Source organism: Talpa occidentalis, unplaced genomic scaffold (genome assembly GCF_014898055.3).
Source record: "Talpa occidentalis isolate TD23 unplaced genomic scaffold, MPIMG_talOcc4v2.1 talOcc4.10, whole genome shotgun sequence".
Lineage (NCBI taxonomy): Eukaryota > Metazoa > Chordata > Mammalia > Eulipotyphla > Talpidae > Talpa > Talpa occidentalis.
Window position 1 is genome coordinate 97278925 of NW_023600993.1, and position 20244 is coordinate 97299168.

Genomic DNA, 20244 nt, shown 5'->3' on the forward strand with positions numbered 1-20244 from the left:
CCACATCACACAGCAGGTAAACGCCAGAGCGAGTGTTCAAAGTCAGGCCTTCACCGCTCCAGATCCCAAGGTCTTAACCACGCCACCCTATGCAAAGGGCGCCAGAGCCTGAATGTGCTGTCAGTGTGGAGATGCTTCCTAAGTCACACACGCGGGAAGGACGGCTGTTGTCATAGGATACTTTGGTCTTTAGAGCCCCCTGCCCTGGCTCATGCCCTTCCTCCTCTCTGCCATGTAGTCTGTGTTCTCCTGCTCTTTGGGGCCTTCCTTTCGGACCCTCAACTGCACTAGGCCTGCAGGGATTTAACATGCTCCCTGCCTTTTCCATACATGCATTTGTTTAAAGGAGAAGCAGAGGTCCAGGCTAAGTCAAAGAGATGAATAGTGGGAAGTTGGACATTGGGTCATTTGGAGAAAAATCTGGGGTGGGAAGGGGTTGCTTGCAGCTCTGCTTTCTTGTTCATCGTCTCCTGGACAAGCACTGGCTCCTCTATGATTTTCACCAGGAACTCACTCTTCTGTGCTGGCAAGAAACTGCATCTCCGTGGGCACAGTGTGCAGGCCATTTCTCCGCACAGCAGCTAGGAGGGAAGAGCATGATGTCTTTAGTGTGATGTGCGTGGGACAGGAGTCCCATCGTGTGGAGCCGGTCAAGAGTGCTCCCCTCCTTGCCAAGACCCCACACTATTCAGAACCAAGAAAAAAAAAGGCACAAAACATTCCCTCTTCTTGTCCCTCCCATCCCTGCTTGGAGATGGCCCAGGCCTGTGGGCAGAGAGTTGCTGCTTGACAACTCATAGCAAGCCTAGGCTCCCCTGAGCAGTCATTGCCAAAGGATGTTTGGGAAAAGCTAGGTGAGTGGTAATGGGCCAGCAAGGAGATGGGTGACCCTGGTCTCCCACTCATTCTTTCAAGAAAGGACCGAGCACCCATGTGCTATTGACAAGGAGCTTGGGGTACAAAGGTGAACAATATAATTCAAAATCCCTAAACCTATTAAGGTTATATTCTAGAAGGAGAGACAGACAACAAATAAATAAAGATAAGTCGTCAGATAGTGATGAATAGTGAAGGAAATAAAACTGGGCAATGGAATGGAAAGTGGGGGCAGAATGGGGAGGGGAAGCAAGTGGCCTACTGTGGTCAGGCCAACAGAGAAGACACAAGAGCTGATGGCATTTGATGTACAACTTCGAGTAAAAAGAACCAGTCTCAGGAAGACCATGGAAAGAGGGTTCCTGGCAACAGGAATAACAAGTGAAAAGGTCTTTGCTTTTATATAAGCATAAGAATATTGCAAAAGGATTCTTGTAAGGATTGGGTAAGAATCCTGGCACAGGTGAGGTACCATAAGAAGGCTGCTGTTCGGGGAGTAGTGAACAGAGAAGGCCTAGGGGAGACATGGAGCAGGGTGGAGTAGGCAGAGGTCAACAGAAGTCAAGTCAAGCTGGCGAACCACTGCCAGATATTGCCCCCAAGAGGAATATCATTTGATCCACATTGTGCAAACATCTCTGCACCTACAGGGGGTAAAATGGAATCGAGGAGACCAGTTCAGAATGTATCACATTTTCCAGATAAGATGATGGTGGCTGGACTGGGCTGGTAGCTGAAGAGATGCTAAGAGTATAGACGTTGTGTTTCAGGTTTTTCTCTGAGATAAGAGCTTGGTGCAACTGGGAGCAACTCGCAGAGCTCAGTCACAGAAGTCCAGCCAGTCAGTCCATCAATAATGCCGCTGAATGACAAGAGAAATGAAAATCCATGTCCTTGTGGGGCTTCTCTTCTGCTGGGGCAACACACTCTAAACATAATATCCATGTCTGATGGAAAGGGCTGTCATGGAGAAAAATAAAGCAGGGAGAAGGACAGTGTTGTGGGTGGGACCCCTCTTTTAAAGGATGGTTGGGACAAGTCTGACTGAGAAGATAACATTGAACAGAGAACTGGAATGGGGGGCGTGGGTCAAACATCTGGAACAATAAAGAGCAGATGCAAATGTCCTGAGGTCACAGTATGTCTGCTGTAAGAAAGGAAGCAGAAGGGACACCAGTGGGCCTGGCGGGGCAGAAGCGTCGGGGAGAGTAGCAAGAGGTGAAGGGAGAGGAGTGGCAGAAGCTGGGGGTGGCAGGAAGCAGGCTGGATTGTGCAGGGATCTTGGGGCTAACAGTGAGGACTCCTCTGAGTCAGATGGAAGTGGAGCCAAGGGAGAGTTTGTGCAGAGGAGAGTCAGGACAGGATCTGACTTCATTTAAAAAGTATCCCTTGCTTGATAAGTCAATCTCCCCAGGAGCCTTTGACAATGATTTGGAGACAAGACTAGATGAAGGAATTAAAAGTCTCTGCAGCTGAAATCCTCACCGAGAAGAAAAGACCCAACTCTGGGCATTGGGGTGTGACTGGCAGCCACACACATGGGTTCCAGGTTCAGGTCATAGTGTCACCACTCACTATGTGACCTCAGACCAGTGGTTCCCAACTGGGGCCAATTCCACCTCCAAGGGACATTGGCAATGTCTGGAGACATTTGGGGTATCAGCCTGGAAGAGGGGAACTACTGGCATCTAGTTGGTAGAGGCCAGGGATGCTGCGAAACATCCTATAATACATATAAGTCAGTCCCCACAACAAAGAATCATCCTACCCAAAATATCAGTAGTACTGACTTTGCTTGGTTTAGACAAATCCTTTGTTCACATAAATCCCTTAATCTCCTGGTACTGCAGTTCTTTAATTCATAAAGGGAAAGCAACAATCCTCCTAGGGTTGTCAAGAGGATTAAAAAGTGAGTTCATTTGTTATAGATTGAATGTTTACATCCCCTCCAAATCCACATGTTGAAAGCTAACCCCCCACGAGCTGGTATTGGGGGTGTGGGGTCACTGGGAAGTGATTAGGTCATGAGAGCAGAGGGCTTATGAATGAGATGAGTGCCCTTTTAAAAGAGGCCTCAGCGAGCTCCCCTTGCCTCTTCTGCCAAGTGAGGACACAGGAAGGAGACCAGAATCCCCATGCTGTGGTCTTCAACTCCCTGGTTCCAGAACCACAACTGACAGATGCTAGCCCCTTAAGTCATGCAGCTGATGGTGTTTTTGTTATAGCTGCCTGACTGGAGTGGTATATTGAATGCAGGGACTGAGAAGCCTCTGGAAAAGGTCAGCGAGTAAAGATTTTAGGCTTGGGGGGGATATAGTCTCTGTCGCAATGACTGAGCTCTACCATGAGCTCACGACAGCAGCCACAGACACACGTAAGCAAACAGGTGCAGCTGAACCTTTGCTGTTGGACAGTGAAGTGGAATTTCATATAATTTCTACATGTCACAGAATATTCTTCTACCATTTAAAAAGATAAAAACTATTCTTAGCTCAGAGGCTGCAGCCTGAACTTGATGAGCCGGTTTGTCAGCCCCTGATTTAGATAATTTAGCAGGAAGCTGAGTACTCGCAAGGATATAATAAATATGGCTTTCTCTTGAAAAGAATAATAAAGGGGCCCTGGACGTCTGTACCTGGCCTGACCCACATGTTGCTCTCTCGTTAGACCTAAATAATCTTACGCCTCAGGCAAAGTTGCTCTGAGATGGTAAAGGAAGCAAGGACATCCTTGTGGGGCTCCTAGTGTTGTCTAAGCACAAAGTTACCTGCCAGGCACAACCACCTGCCCTTGCTAAGTGGATGTCTACTTCTTTACCTAATCTTAGAACGGCCTGGGTTTTCGACACACTAACCTAGAGCAAACCCTGCTTCTGTTGCCCTCCCTCCCCGGGAGCCCACCCCAGCCCAAATCCTGCCATAGGTCCTTTCTGGCACCCTCTCACCTGGACAACTGAGGCTGCCCAGGGTGTGTGCACTCTCTCACCGCCACCATGATAATAGAATAAGAAACTCAACCTGCTCAAAGCACTACAGGTGTGTTCTTGGGCATTTTAGCCACATGGGCGGGAAGGAAGAATCTGGACCCCCAGCCTCAGCTCTTTCCTGTCTCAGCAGCGGACGGGGGAATGTCCCTCTCATTCTCTCCATTCTGGCTGCTCCTCCCCTATTGGTCCCCCGAAGGCATGGGAGTGCTTGGGGGCTGGCTGCCATCTTCCCTGGGCCTGAGGCTATTCCTGCTGACCACAAGCAGGGGTCTGAAAACTAAACGTCAGATCGGTTCACCCTGGGCCACCAGGATGAGGACCTCAGGGCTCCTGTGGTGCACAAGTCCACATGCAAGGCACGAGACCCGGGGCCAAGGCATTGGAGCAGGAAGTGAAGGCTGTTAATAGGACACCGGTGCCAGTGGGCAAAGTCACTCCCCAGGGGGTGGTCAGACAGGAAGAACTCTGACCCAGTGACCCCCAGCCCCTGTGACCATCTCCAGCTCACTCTGTACCCAGGGGTCTGGGCCACCCCTGTCACATAGCATCAGATGACCACAAAAGCTCACCAGCATCCAGGTATGGCCCAAGGCTGGGTACTCACAGCCCTGGGTGAACTCAGAATTTCATGGGAGAGCCCAGCTCCACCCTAGAGGTTCTGGCTTAGTGGCTCTGGAGTGGGCACAGGCCTCAGTACTTTTAAAAAGTTCTGCAGGTGATTCTTTCATGCAACCAGCATTGAACAGAATCATCTGAAGCTACAGATGGGGAAACTGAAGCGGCCAGGGCTGCCCATCCCCGGGAGGGGCCGTGTGCTTGCCAGTTTGCCACAGTCCCCACCTGGCCCCTATTTACTCATCCATGGAAACTGGTTGTTGCCAACATTTGAGCTGGAGAGCCCGCAATGAGGCTGCGCATGCGAGACACCGGGCAGAAGCACACACACTACTGTACGCAGCAATTTGTAATAGCACATGAAATTCAGAAGGAGGCATTTTCACTTTTCTTTATGCAGATTGGTGATATCAACAAATTTTATACTAAGCATTTTTTTTCCTATGCTCATGATGATGATGATAAAGCCAAAGCACATGAAGTTGAAAAAAATACGTGCTGGGTGTTCTTAACTGTTTACCGAGGGCCCACCCCAAGCCTCCTGTGACCACAGTGCCCCAAGTGACCAGGGGAAAACAGGCCAGTGGGGCAAAGTCTCCAAAGGTTCTGACTTTGCCACGTCCAGAAATCACTGGCTGGTTGAGAGTTTGGTGCTTACATAAGATCTTATTCAAATAAGACCAGTCCCTGAGTTTGTATCAGGCAGGGACAGAGAACTTTCACATTTGTAACCCTACAGCAGCCTGGAAACAGTCTGGGAGAGCCAGGCTGGGGGGTTGACCTTCCTCTGTATGTGTGGGGAAACTGAGTCCCAGAGAGATGGGTGACAGTCTGGATCAAGGTGACTGGGTGGGTTGGGGCAGGCTCAAACTTGTTCCCAGTCTGCTGATAGCCCACCATCTGTATCTTCCCATCTCAGTGTGGAGAGCAAAGGCCCCCACCTGGGCACTAACTCGAGTCACACCTCTCTGGTGTCACTTGAAGTTGGGCACACAGAAGGCCTTGAGGAAAGAGTTCTTGTATTAAATTAGGTATGGAGCACCTGAAGGAAGGCCAAAGGCCCCCATCAAGCAGATTGACAGCCATGAATTCATTTAGCACTCCAACCACGCAGATTTCAGTATTAATACCCCCCATTTTATATATGAGGAAACTGAAGCTTAGAACAGTTAAGTGACTGGTCCACTCATTCATTCCATACATTTATTGAACACCTACTATGTGCTCAAACAGGATTCCAGGTGGACAAGACTACACCAGTGTAGGTTGTCCACAGCCACAAAAGAGATTAACATGGTCCCACGGAGGAGACAAGCGACAAGCCAATAAATCCCCTCCTACTAGGAGTCTTAAGAAACCACACATCAAGGTGTAGGGACTGAGTCCCTGCTTCTCCCAACTCCTAGAAACCCAGCGCTTTTAGAGCCTATCAGCCACCGCTCAGACGCCAGGCTCTCCTGTGTTAGGTGAGCATCGCAACAATGTACATGAAAGGAAGCGTGAGGAAGGGTAATGCTAACCCAACCTAAAAAATTGCTTTCTGGACATTCCTAAAGGAATGGTGGCAGCCAGCCTTCTGCCGGCAGAGAATAAAGGGAAATAGTGGTGATCAAGTTTAGAATCAAAAGAGGGGGAAGGACTTACTGGCTGAGGGACATTAAGCAAATATTTCACCACTTTGAACTTCAGCTTCCTCCTGTGTCACGTGGACAGGGTGACAGACACCCCCGCGGGGCTGCCAGGTCAGATGTTGGATCTAACCAGAAGGGGATGTGGAGGGGTGTGGGGAAGCCACTGCCCACGTGGCCCCTGGACTTCTGGGGCAGCGCAAGCAGCAGCGCTCGGTAAAGAAACGGAGGTCCTTCCAAGGCAGGATCCCGGGGGCTTGTCCAGCAAGCCCAATTAAAAAAAGACAAAGATGAGGCCTCCCCAGTGGCGCAGCGGTTGAGTGCTGGGTTGTGAAGTTCCCCACGGCCTCTGCGGCGCCAGTTCAATCCCCAGCTGCTCCCTGCCTGCTCTGCTCCCTGCTCTGGCTCTGGTGAATTCTCTCACCCTCCCGTGCTTCTGACTGTACCCAGTGCTTGGATAAACAAACAAACAAATAAATAAATAAATAAAATACGTGCCTCTTTATAAAAAAAAAAAAAAAAAAAGACAAAGATGGGGGGAGTTACAGCAATGCCGATGCAAAGCCCTGACATCTTTGTGCCTCTGAATGGAAGGAACTGCCTTTCTCTGATTTCTATACACTTGAGGAAATAAACTCTGATTCCTCAAGCCACTTGTAGACAAGGCATTCTTTTACTTGCAAGCAAGTCACTGCAGCCAACACAGCTGATTCCATGGGTAAAACAGTGGTCTCTGGAGCAGACAGCCTGGGTGCGGAGTCGGACTCAGGCGCTTGCCTGCTGTGTGACTTGGGGAAGTCACTTCCGCTCCCTGAGCCTTCCTTTACTCACTTGTCACAAGCCTCGTTGACTTGTGTTTTGTTTAGCGCACAGAGGGCTAAGCAAATGGCACAGCAGGGCCACAGCCATTCTCACTATCTATTGCACAAGGCCCTCTTGCTTTACATATTGATTTATTTAGTCTCTTTGACCTCCATTTCCCACTCCCACCCTCCCCAGATCGACCTTTCTGGTAGGTTTAATGTTCTTGTGAAATGTCTGGTCGTTTGTATGTATTTTTAACTTACATGACTGTGTGGGATGCTGCCTCATTCTGCACCCCCACCCCCATCACAGCTATGTATTATGAGATCCTGAAAGCAGTGTGAGTCTCAGGGGTGCGTGTGCACCCTTTGGCAGCGAGCACCACACCACAATGCTGCAGGCACATCAGCACCCGTGTCCCCTCATGGGCCTGAGTCAGGTTTCCTTTGGTATTTGCATCCAGGAGCAAAACCCAGTCTATGCACATTGAATTTGATTAAAGACTTGCAGGATGCCTTGAAGAAAGGCTGAGCCAGTCTACATTCTCTCCAACGGCCCCCGCATTCCTGCCAAGACCAGGCATTATCCAGTTTTCTCATTTTGGCCAACCTTGTTGAAGTAAATTTCATAGTTGTTTCAATTTGCATTTCTCTGGGTATTAGTGATCTTGGCAATCTCTTCAAATGATTTAAAATCAGATTTTATCTTAGCACCTACTTTAGATGGTTATTTTGAGAGATAGGGAAGACTATATAAAGGGTTTAACTCTCATCGGAGCATATATACCAAACATTCAATATCTGCACATTTGTAAAAAAGCAAGGTTCCATGCTTTACTTAGTTCTCAGGTGTTATCATGACCATCATCGAAACACTTGGCCTGTAGTGGGTGCACTTCATGGCCCACCACCCCCTTTGGACATCCCTGCTCCTCCACATTGGTGGGGCTGGCCCCCAGTCCCTTTCACAGCCTTACCTGTGTGCTCTTCACTCTCCCTGCTGGGGTCCTTCTGAGTCTCCTTGGAGCCAAAGAGACTCTTCAGAATGGCACTGGCGATGGGCAGCATCATGGCGGTGGAGGCAGTGTTGCTCAGCCACATTGACAGGAAGGAGGTGGTCACCATCATCCCCAGGATGAGCCTGGGAGCAGAGGGAGTGATAGGCAGATGCAGAAGCAGAGCCCCAGAGTCCTGTGGTCCCAATTCACCACCACTGAGGAATCCAGGCCACTCTTTTCACAAATGAAAAACCATTGACCGAGTGGGGACTAATTCATGCACTAGGCTTATTTTAGATCTAAAGACATTCACTCAATTGTTAAGAGAACTGACCACAGGTACCCAAGGCAAAGCAGTTCCAAAGACATACCAGCTCTAAAATTTTCTCTCTCATACTCCCAAAGCCTTGATGACTCCTGCAGCAGGATAAAATTGCCTTGATTTGGCACCAAGACAGTCCACCTCTTCACCCCAAGTGGCCCTCCCAGGCTCCTCCCCTACTTGCTTGCCCACTTCCACCAGACACTCTTTCCAGACTCCCTTGAACTTCAGAAGGACACTCAGGCATACCCAGACCTTCTGCCTGGTCCCACCCACCAGCAGGAACATGAGGTTCATGATCTTTTTGCTTTGCATTAAACCCTTAATCCACCTGGAATTTATTTAAATGTGTAAGTAGGAAATAAGAAAATTAGATCTCAGTAATTTTTTTTTCAAAAAGAGTAAGTCAACTATTCTGACACCTACCACTATTCCCTTTCCCTGATTTAGATTTCTTCAAAAATCCATTTCTGAACTAGTGCCATACAGTTTTCATTGTTGTAACTTTATAATATGTCTGATCCATATGCAAATGGGCAACAAGTCTCACCCATTTTTCAAATGTCTCACCCCATGAAGTCACCTCCTCCTTCTCCTGTGGGCTCACACACCACACATGCCCCTGGAGTGTCAAATTCTACTTTGCATTAGAATCAGTTATATAGATGTAATCTCTCCCACAGGATGGTTGGCTCCTCCATGGGGAAACTCATCTGGAGTCTAGATGAGTGCTTGGCATAGAGTAGATGCTAGAAACCTAGGAGTTATGCACGGCCTCTTCTTCCTCACCACCATCCCTACCCCACCTCAAAGGAGCCCTCAGATCTCCCCATTCTGTCTCCACTGCTCTTGCTCTCATCCAAGCTATCATCAGCTCTTATCTGAACACTGAGAACAGTCTCCTAGTGGCACTGCATCCAGTTACTCCCTCCTCATCTGCTCCCCCAGCATTTGCTGCATGGTTTAAGATATTATATCTTTATGGTACAGACAGAAAGAGGTTAAGTTATTTTCCAGAGCATGCCATTTAGGATTCAGCCTTCAACACTATGAGTCATACAGCTAATATCACCCCACCAAAAAAAACTCCTGGACATGAACCCCTAAGGGTGGGGCCCCAGGAATTCCAATCAACTTTCCAGGTGATTCTTATGCACTTTTGAGAACTGCCTGAGAGCCTAGCACTGTGTCTGGCACACAGAGTGGAAGCACTAAATATTTGAGGGATGAATAACTGAGCAGATTTCAGGACATGCTGAGTTTGTCAGCTTGGATGACCAAACTGACGCCAATGTCAACCTGCCCTCAGACCATCACACCACACAACAGCTGCTGTAATTCAACTTATGGAATTTCCCTTTTGAGGCTTGTTGTCCACAGATGCAGCTAAACTACAAGTTCTCCACAGATACAACTAAGCAAAGCTGCAAGATAAGCATGCGTAACTGGCAATGACACCTTGTAAAAAGGAAGGATTCATTCACAAGGAAGATCTAATTCATGTCTAATCAATCAAACTTTGCCATGCCATCCCTAGCCTTTTTTCCTCCTCCCTATACCCCTATAAAACAGATCTTAGCCTCAGAGAGGCAAAACCAGATATGAGCCTTGCCTCCTGTCTTCCTCCTGGTTGACACTTCCATAAATCTCCTTCTTTTCTCGAAAGCTGGTGGGCTGTAGCATTGGCTTCTGTGTACTTAAGGCAGTGAACCTTTGCTTGGTAACAAGGGCAAGAAGAGTTGGTTGGGGGCCCCAAGAGACTTGATGCCTTTGCCTCCCCACTTTGGAGCTGGACCTGGTACCTGGCCTTACCTGGCTGGCTGGACCCCGACAAGCATCAGAATCTTCAGGGCAATTCTCCGGTGCAGGTTCCACTCCTCAATGGCACTGGCCATGATCAGGCCGCTGAGAAAGAGGAAGTTGGTGTCCAGGAAGTACTGGGGACAGACCTTGTGGGAGGGCAGGATGCCCAGGAAGGGGAAGAGAATGATGGGCAGCAGGGCCGTCACTGAGAGGGGCAGCGCCTCGGAGCACCAGTACACAGCCATGAGCAGGATGACAAACAGGCAGCGACCTTCCTGCAGGGGAAGATGCAGACTCAGGAGGGTCAGGGGAGCTCGGAGTGGCAGGGGGAGAAAAGGGCCAAGTGGGGTTGTCTTTGATGGGGAGACAATGTCAGACACACACATTCATTTACATACCTTGAAAACAGACCCTGAATCTCTGCTTAACACACCCCGCCTTGGAAAATTTCCATTTCCCGAGTGCTTTAGCTTTTGTCTTGGTGCTCACATTCACTCATGACATTTACAGGCTTATCAAAAGTCTCCTGCAGGGCCTCCCTGGTGGCGCAAGGGGTTAAGACACAGCCTGTGAAGCTTCCCGCAGCCTCTGCAGCACGAGTTCGATCCCCAGCCGGCCAGGGAGCAACCCACATAGCGCAGCAGACCTCTCCTGTCTCGCCCGCTGCTCCCCTCAGCAGTGTACTTTGGTCGATCTGCCTGTTCTGTTCCCCACTCTGTCTCTGGTGAATCCTCTCACTCCCCACACCTCTGGCCTGCACCCCAGCTCTTGTATGCATAAGTAAATAAATCTTTAAAAAAAAAAAGGCCTCCTGCAGAGGGAATTTCTGTGCAACAAATCCCATTTCCCTACTTGTCTATTTTGTCTTCTGTTGCCTGTACCTTGGTGTCATAACCAAGAAATCATTGCCAAATCCAGTGTCCTGAAGCTTTTGTTTATGGTTTTCTTCTAAGATTTTTCACATAGTTTTAAGTCTTACACTTAGGTCATGGATCCACTTTGCGTTAATTTTTGTAGTGCTATTAGAAAAGGGTCCAACTTCAATCTTTTGCAAGTGGCTATCCAATTTTCCCAGCACATCGTTTGGCAAAGAGACTGTCTTTCCCCCACTGAATAGTCTTGGCATTGTTGTCAAAAGTCATGACCAAAGGGGTGAGGGTTTACTTCTGTACTTTCTATTTTGGTCCATTGGTCTATATGTCTGTTTATAGGCCAGTATCACCCTTTTTTTGATTATTGTAAATTTGCGGTAAGCTTTTTTTAATAGAAAAATTTGGCTTTTATTATTAAAATGGTTATTAATTACATTTTCTTCCAAATACAGGTCTTGATTGAAAAGTTTTATGCAATATTGGCAGGAAAAATTACTTTTGATTTTCAAAGTTTACCTCCCTCTCTGCTTTCACCCACCTCCAATTTCTCTAAACCCAAATGCAATTTGAAATCAAGAAAGATGAGCCCTCCAGCTTTGTTCTTCTTTTTCAAGTGTGTTTTAGCAATTCAGGGTCCCATGAAATAAATTGTTATGTTGAGGTAGTTTCCTTCTGTTAGTAGCTTGTTGAGTGCTCACGAAAAGATGTTCCCCATCACTAATCATCAGGGAAATGCAAATCTGACATATATTTCCCTTTTGTCTTAATCATCAAAGTAAATAAACATACAGGCAGCTGAGTTCCTACATCTGGATGCTTTATGGAAAAGACACTTGTAGCCTCAGTGGGTACTTCAAACCAAAGGGCATCATCTGAGGGCTCCATGGAGGCAAACAGAGTTTGCCATCCCAGTACTCCCAGTACAGCAAACAGAGATGTGGGAAAGTGGTGGGACAGTAAACAGCACCTGCTTACAGAAGCTCCTGGAATCCCCACACTCTGCCAGCAGGATTTCAGGAACTCCCTGGAGGCCCAAAGCATCCAAAGGCTCAGAATGTATTTGACCGTGGGTAGGCCTGGGAACCTGTGGTCTGCAGAGAGACCCAAACATCAGCTGAAGACTATTTCTACAGCACAGAGAAGCAAAGTAGCTTTCCCGAAGACACACAGCTTCTGAGTGATAGAACCAGGTTTAAAGCAGAAGCCTGAATCCTGACAGCAGACACAGCAGAGGTGAGGTGTCTCCATCTCCTCTCCCTGCTTCCCTTTTCAAGTAACCAGTCACCACCCGCATTCCGCTTTCTCCAGAGAAACAGAACCAGAGGATATGTGTAGACACACATGAGAGATCTATTTCAGGATTGGCTCACACAGTTTTGAAGGCCAACCAGTCCCGTGACTTGGCATCTGCACGCTGGAGGTCCAGGAAAGCTGGTGGGGAAATTCAGTTCAAGTCCAAAGGTCTGAGAGTCAAGGGGCTGCTGGTGTAACTCCTAACCTGAGTTTGAAAGCCCAAGAACCAGGGGTGTGTGCTGGACAGAAGAAGAAGGATGCCTCAGATCAAAGCAGAAAAAGAGGGATTTGCTCTTCCTCCCTTTTTTGTTCTACTCTAGCCCTCAGTGATTGCAGGATGCCCACACTAGGCAGGGATCTTCCTCCTCGGCCTGCTGATTCAAATGTGACCTCTTCCAGAGACAGCCACACACACAAACACACACACACACCCCCCCAGAAATGATGTTTCAACCGTCATCTGGGCATCCCTTTGCCCTGTCAAGTTGACACATAAAATGACCCATCATACCACCTGAAGGTAGATTTGATAGCTTAGTGATCCCCCCGCTTCCCCACCCACACAAAATGCAGATTCCAGGAGGACAGGGCATATAGTGTGAGGGCACAGAGTAGGCACTCACAATGTAGAAGAACTAATGCAAGTGTCTGCAGTTCAGAGAAAATGCTCACTTCTATCATCTATGATGACACAGACTATCATCCATGCATCCACCCACTCAGCAAACATGACTCCTGGCCCACGCTAATGGCATGAATGGCACCAAAGTTAAATCTCTAAGCAAATAATAGAGTTTTCCTGGGAGAGACACTCTCGGATCAGAACTGGGAGGGTAGGCCGCCAAACTGCAACTTTTGGTTCATACATTCAAAATTATTTATTAGCTTACTGTTCCCCTGTGTGGAACCAGAGTTCCATAGGGGGCCCCTGTTTATTTCGTCTCATTCATTTCTGCATCCTCAGCACCTAGCATATTGCCCAACATATTGTAGGAGCTTGGGGTCTGTGCAGAATGGGTGAATGAAGGAAGGGTTTACGACCTCACTCTTCACTAGGACGCAGCTGGGTGTTTAGGATAGAGAGATGAAAAGGGGACACCTTCCCGCAGGAGCTCAAGGTGGGGGCGGGGAGGAGGAGCCAGAATCCAATCAGCGCCGCATAGAGCAAAATGCCCTATGGTCGGTGTGGCGCCGAGCCAGGAGCACGTAGGGCACAGTCACTAAGGCAGCTTCGAGGACAAAGGAGAAGAGCAAGAAATACTTCGCGCAGGAGCCAGTTTACCTAGATCCTAGTGAAAGAAGCCTTTTACAGAGCTCTCAGCTCACACCCTCCCGTTGTCAGTGGGCATTTGGGCATTTGTCTTTTCGACCTGAGGGCACCTTTCCAGACCAGCAGAGGACGGGCCTCTTTCAGCAGGAACTGTTCAGGCATGCATGTACATCTGTGTGTGTGCATGTGTCTAAGTGTGTGTGCACACTCATCTGTATGTGGGTTATATTCATGAATAACACCAAAGTTAAACATTTAAGCAAATAATACAGCTTTGCTGAGAGTGGCACTCAAAGATCAGAACTTAACCCATGACAAGGAAAAAAAAGATATGACTGCAGATGTGATGGCTTCAAAAGGACAGTTCCTCTCAGCAACGATCTTCGAGTGTCACTCTCAGGAAAGCTCTATTATATGCTTAAATGTTTAATGGTGCCACACATGGGTGTGTCCCCACCACACACGCGCACAAACACACACACACCCACGTGGAACAGAGCCTGTTGACACAGGAGAATGCTCAGAGCCCTCTACTGTTCCAGAAGTTTGTGAAATGCTTGTAAAAGAATAGTAGCAACAACTTTATACCAAGACATTTGATAAGTTAGAGGAATAGCAGCATTTCTTCAAAAACAACTTACTCAACTCTCAGAAAAAGAAAAGCTGGCTATTTCAGTGTCTTAAAGAAACTGAGTCAGTCGTTAAAAACCTTCCTGCCAAAACCACAAAGGCCTGTTGATTTAGTGGAAATGACCAGGCACTTAGAAAAAATCATAATACCCATCTTACACAGGCTCTTACAGAGAACAGAGAAAAAGGAAACACGTCCCAATTTGCTTTTTGAGGTCGGGATAGCCCCATTCCCTGGGAACACCATGGCTGACGTCAGTGGCAAAGAAAGTCCCCTGGGAAATTTGGACGAGAAGCTGTGCTCTGCTTTCCTTTCTTCCTGTCATCATTGTGCAGAATAACCAAGGTGATAACAACAACCACCACCACCTACAATTTTTGAGTAATAAGTTCTGGGCGTTTTTACACATATTAACTCATTAGAGGAGGGGTACTATTACCCTCCCCACTTTTCAAGGGGTGTTATAAAACACAATTATTCAGGTCATGCGTATAAAACTGTGACCAGGTAACTCAGTCCTACGTGAGTGTGCATAGTCTAAACAGGAATTCCAATGTTCGAATTCTTTTCCCCTAAACATTTTTTTTTAAGATTTTAATTATTGATACAAGAACCGGGGTACAGGCCAGATGCGCAGGAGGGTGAGAGGATTCACCAGAGACAGAGCGGGGAACAGAACAGGCAGACTGACGAAATACACTGCTGAAGGGAGCAGCGGGCGAGAGGAGAGGTCTGCTCGCCATTTGGGTTGCTCCGAGGCCGGCGGGGATCAAACCGGCGCTGCAGAGGCTGCGGACAGATTCACAGCGCTGCGCTCAACCACCTGTGCCACCAGGGAGGCCCTCCCCTAAACATTTAGGGACTCTGAGTATGCTAGTCGCCTACAATGACTAAGCATTACTACTGGCCAGGCATGTTTCCTAGTAACTGACATGCATTACTGCACTTTGTCTCAGAGCCACCCTTTGAGACAGGTATTTCTCCCCATTGGACTGATGGCACAACTGAGGCAAAAGAGTTAAGTTAGCACAATGGACTATGGTGGTGGACCCTGGGTAATTTGGTGGTGGGTGCATGATGGTCGCAATACCTGATAGGGGTATCCAAATATAAACTCATTTAACAATCAATTGATTAATTTACAAAATAAATAAAACTTTGAGAAAGAAACAATAGCTTTATGAGCATGTTACATACAAGAAATGCATCCTTTATAAGGGTACAGTTTGACTGAGTTTTAACAAATGTCCATACCCACATAACCACCACCCCCATGAAGATAGAAAACATTTCCATCACCCCAGAAAGGTTCTTTTGAGCCTTTCAGGTGATCCTCATGCTCTCTCCAAAATGCAGCTATAATTTCCATCACTCTAGATTGGTTTCTCCAGCCCTTGGAATTTATGTAGGTAGAATCACACAGGATACACCTCTGCTCCGGATGGTGCCGATGGGATTCACCCATGTAACTGCGTGCATCAGTACTTCACCCTTTTTTGTTGCCAAGTGGTATTCCATTCTGCGACCATACCACCACCTATTTTCACAGTTGGATCATTTCAGATACATCTGCTTTGGGGGTGACATCCTATGAGTCCTTTGTGTAGTGCATCAATTCTACACGTGGGGGAGAAGGGAACTGTCAAATTCTGACAGCAAGCATTGCCCTTCCTGACTCTGAGTCCCAGGCCTCTACTCGCCTCTCCTTCTCCCCAGGATTTTCTTTCTCTTCCTCTCTACCCTCTCCCTCCTCATTCTCCCTTTCTCTTCTGCTCCCTGTTCCCTCTCCAGGTCCTCTTGCCAAGATGTTCCATCAGCCCTTTGTGGGAGAATGCCTGCAAACGGTCTGTGTCAGCTAGGGAGGTGACCCGCAGGAAATGCAGGGGCTGGGAGGCCAGTCCTTGGCCAGCACGGGGCTTTGGCAGTACATGGATTAAGAGTGTGTTTCACTACCTTGCTGGTTAGGGACTGAAGCAGGGCTGAGCTGACCCAAATAGCTTCCCCGCCCCAGATGAGCTTCCCGTGGGCAAATGGATTCAGAATTGCTAGTTTGGATTCAGAATTGCTAGTCAGACATCTGGTGGGGAAATAAGTATAGCTGCCCCTTGTGCCCCCCAATCCCTGCCTTGAGGACAAAACTGACTTCCAGAGAGCCAAACTCTCCGAGAAGGCTTGAGGGCAAGAGTAGGGAGTGAGGCCTTCAAAAGCTGAGGGGTGAGTTCTCAGGAAACAAGTAGGTCAAGCCCTTCCCTCTGCACTGCTCATGGCACCTGCTGTCCCCTCTGCCTGGCCCCCTCCCACCTGCCTGGCCAGCTCCTTCTCATTGCTCAGCTTCATCTTAAAGGTCACCTTTCAAGGAGTCCTTCTCTGATCACACTGTCAATTATGGTCTGATCCTCATTGTCTGTTCGTCTCAAGCACTTATTAATAGCTGAAGTGTTTCTTGTTTGTTCACATGTTCTCTCTCCCTGCACCTAGACCATTACGAGCTCCTTGCAAATAGGGCCCTTATCTGTTTTTGTTCACCTCTATCCCCAGGGCCTCAAGGGATATTTGTTAAATGAATGAATAAATTATCTAAGTCAAGCATTACAATCTCAAATGCAGGGGATGATATAATGAGTGAAGTGGTTGTTTTCTTGAATGTGATTGGCATTTCTGAGAGTGCAGTTATTTTAACAGTGGGAAAAAAATGCCCAAGTTTGATGAGGCACTACAACTGGTATTAGGCTTCAGTGTCATGGGGGCAATAGGGAGGAATGGTGACTGTGGCTAAGAGGAGAGTACAGATCTTTCTAAGAAGAGCAATTGCTGCTGAGCTCCTGCTTGTTGCCTTGGAGGACATGGACCACATGACACCAGATTAGGATTTTCAAGAGAAATTTAAAAATGTGCTTCTATGTAAAATCTCAGTTTTAAAAATTGCTTAATATGAGGAAAATGTGGGCCAAAAATGTACATTTGCAGGTAAATCCATTTAGAACTCCCATTTAAGTGGTTTTAAATTGGAACCCCCCTGAAAATGCTCCAATATACACAACTCTCTGAATCTAAGATCAACTTGTTCACAGATTACTAGGGATCACAGGATGTTGTGTTAAAAATTCCCACTCCCTTTAAACATCCCCATTTTAAAGGTATAGAAACTGAAATCCAAAACGCAGGACCAAGCAAAACACAAGGGTGGACTCATGACTCCCAATCCTGGTTACTGCTCACATAGTAGACCAGGAGTGGAGTCCAGGCCAACCCATGATTCTACCTCAACCCACAGCACATCTGTCCCACCTCTGCTGCAGGGCCCTGCTTGGTAACCTCAGTGCAACTGCCTAGCCTTGCGCAGGTTCAGTCTGAGTGTTTGCAAAATGGAAGCTTCTCTTGATCCCTCAAGGGCAAGTTAGGACAGAAGGGCAGCATCATATGATCCTAAGGCCCTGTTCCTTTGAAATTTAACTTCTGCAGTTCAGAGGTTGGGGGAGGAGTCTGATCTTGCAGGCTCACTGTCTGGGTCATCTCAAGGTCAGCAGTTTGCTTCTGCTTCAGGAAAGGGATGCCTGCTAAGGTGACCCGGGGTAGGAGGAGTTGTGGCTCCAACTGAACCATCTCTCAATTCCCCGGCCTCTCCCCTAAAGCATCAGAGGGGACATCAGGACCTGCTGACACCTGGGGTGCCGGTTGGGGGGTTAGGGTGAGGACAGGGTGAGGAGTGTTGGGGGAGAGGTGTGGAGGAGTAGCTTCAGGCCTCCTGTGGCTACTTTTAAGCCATTCAAATTCTAGGAAATGGCCAATTCCTGTTTCTCAGTCATACTAGCCACACTCCCAGTGTCTGCCATTCTGGACATGGAGGGTATAGAACATCTCCATCATCACAGAAAGTCCTTGAGCTGCCCTAGAGAATTCAGGCCTGAGGGCCCAGGAGCCTGGGTGCAGTGGTTTTGCAACTGAGTTCTTAAAGGAAAGTCATGACATCAAAGAGGGTCCTATTCAAGTTCATGTACATGAAAGCATTCTGAAATAAGCTTGAAGTATGCACTATCTCAGGAGAGAGATTGTGAATACATTCAATCTCTTCTCTGTGCATTCTATTTCCCAAAGACCATCCATAAATATGCATATTAAAAAAGAGAACATTCTCTGAATTTGAAAGTAATGAATCAGTACTATTCTTGGGTTATGCTCTCCTTCTCTGACAATCAGTAAATATTTCATTGTTAACTAGTGGAAAATTGAGGCCAGTCTAATTTCTTCCTCCTTATAGCTCATTTGAAATTTTTGGCCTGGAGAGTTGTAAGATTCTTTTGTGTAACCTTCAAGTCCATTAACGTTATCATGTGTGATGAGGAAAACAATCTTTGTTTTTCTGAGCTGCTGCTTAGGCATTTCACAGCCTCAGCATCACAAACAGAGTCTGGATATTTAGATAAGGACTTGAGTCTAGGATGCCATGCAAGTCCTCATTTTGCTTGTACTGAGACACATTTTAAGTTAATCACATAGAATTAAGTCCCTGAAAATTTAGTGACCTCTGTCCCAATCATCTGGTAAGAATAGGTGCTTGCTACTCTGCTGTCTTTCTCCTGCTCACTGGTGCCCACACACCCTGCTGACCCCAACTTTGGGATCTATGAGTAATAAATCTCATGACTGTACATCCTCTGTGGGTTTGTACTGAAAATGAGCCTCCAATCAAAACAATCCTGGGAGCTCAGATGCTGGATGTTGAGGGAGCCACTTGCCGAGACTGGTACCCTCATCCGGCAAGTGTCTGCATCTACTTAATACACCAGCACCAGCGTCTCAAGATACAGTAAAATTCAGTGTTGAAGAGTTGCTGAAAGTTAATTATGGGAGTTAGATCACCTACAGAGAGGTTCAGAAACATTTTCTACTATAAAAGATACCAATATTACTTTCTGTTTTATTTGCTTTGCTCTCTTCTTCAGCAACACCAATTATGCAGAAGTTGGACTTCCTTTGTCTTCCATATTGATTATTTTTCTGTCATCCTTTCTTACCATTCCTTTCCCACTTCACTTTGGTCAGTCTTCTGTAGCTTGTATGTCATGCCCCTGACTATGTTTTTGCTATTTCTCCATTATGCGGTTCCAAATAAAGTCTTTATTATAGTGTGGCTCTATTTTTCCCTTACACCTACTTTCCAAAACACTGATTCTTTTCATCTCCTACTTTTTATGGTCTCTTTTTGAGCCCTTTATTTCTAGCTTGAGACTTATTTGAAGAAGGCCATCGTTGCTATATATGTATTTTTTAAATTCACAGAAAAGTATCTGTTCAGCAGTTTTTCCTCCTTCATCCACAGTTCTTCTAGTATTTATTCTTTGATTACTTTTTATTTGCTGTTCCCTTTCTTCTTATTTCTCACACTCTTTTTTTGGTAGGTCCCATGCTGGCCATTCATCACAGGATTCTGGCATTTTTCTAAGAGCAGTCCATTGTCAGAAGGCAGTGTGGGGAAAGGTGTGGAGGATGTGGGGCAGGGGTGTCTAAGCACCAGCTCTGTTGGTCATCTCAGAGACCTTCCTCCCAACACTGCCCTGAAATACATCGCTTCTTTTAGCAATAGACTTGCTGTGTAGACTCAAGAATGTCATAGCTTCTTGGTGTTTCTATTAACTTTTATGTCTCTCTGATTGGCCGAAAGAGAAAACCAGAAAATAACCATCACAGAGCCCGTCACCACCGGTCCTTCTCTTCCACCTACCTCCCCAATATCCTGCTTCTTCCCGAAGCCCTCCTCAGATGGTTATCTGAACTCTCTATTGTTACACACATCTCAAGGATGTGCCCTCACCCCTGTGCATGCTTCAGGCTTTGCCAAGATTAAGAAGGGCTCACAGAGTTTTTTCTTGGGAAGAAAAAAAAAAAAACTTCTGAAGAAGTCAGCAGTCTGTCCAGGAGCTAGTTTGGTCCAAACCCACTGCCACATCAGCTGTTTTTCACACTCCAGGGAGTGGGGGAGTTTGTGGTCTCACCTCCTTGCATCAGATATGGCCTTTTCTCCTCCCTTTGTAGCTTTTTGTTGCTGCTTCTGGACTATTTCAGAAAAGTGAATGGAACAGAAAAGTCTGGATTCCTCCAACTTAAAGAAGTACCTTCTACTTAGTAATTTTGTCCTCAAAAAGGACT

General features: G+C 47.1%; 1 protein-coding gene across 2 annotated transcripts in view; it reads right to left on the reverse strand.

The window, feature by feature from the left end:
* SLC13A3 (solute carrier family 13 member 3) overlaps window positions 1-20244 on the reverse strand; it is a 61581-nt gene that overhangs the window by 25146 nt on the left and 16191 nt on the right. The window contains exons 2-4 of one of the 2 annotated variants that reach the window (XM_054698049.1): window positions 10041-10133; window positions 7886-8049; window positions 515-581 (exon numbers count right to left, since the gene is read on the reverse strand). In XM_054698049.1, coding sequence (XP_054554024.1) covers window positions 515-581; window positions 7886-8049; window positions 10041-10123 — 314 coding nt within the window. In that variant the 5' untranslated portion in view covers window positions 10124-10133. Of the gene's footprint in view, window positions 1-514; window positions 582-7885; window positions 8050-10040; window positions 10307-20244 lie in introns of both variants that reach the window. The other variant, XM_037499799.1, reaches the window with a different exon arrangement.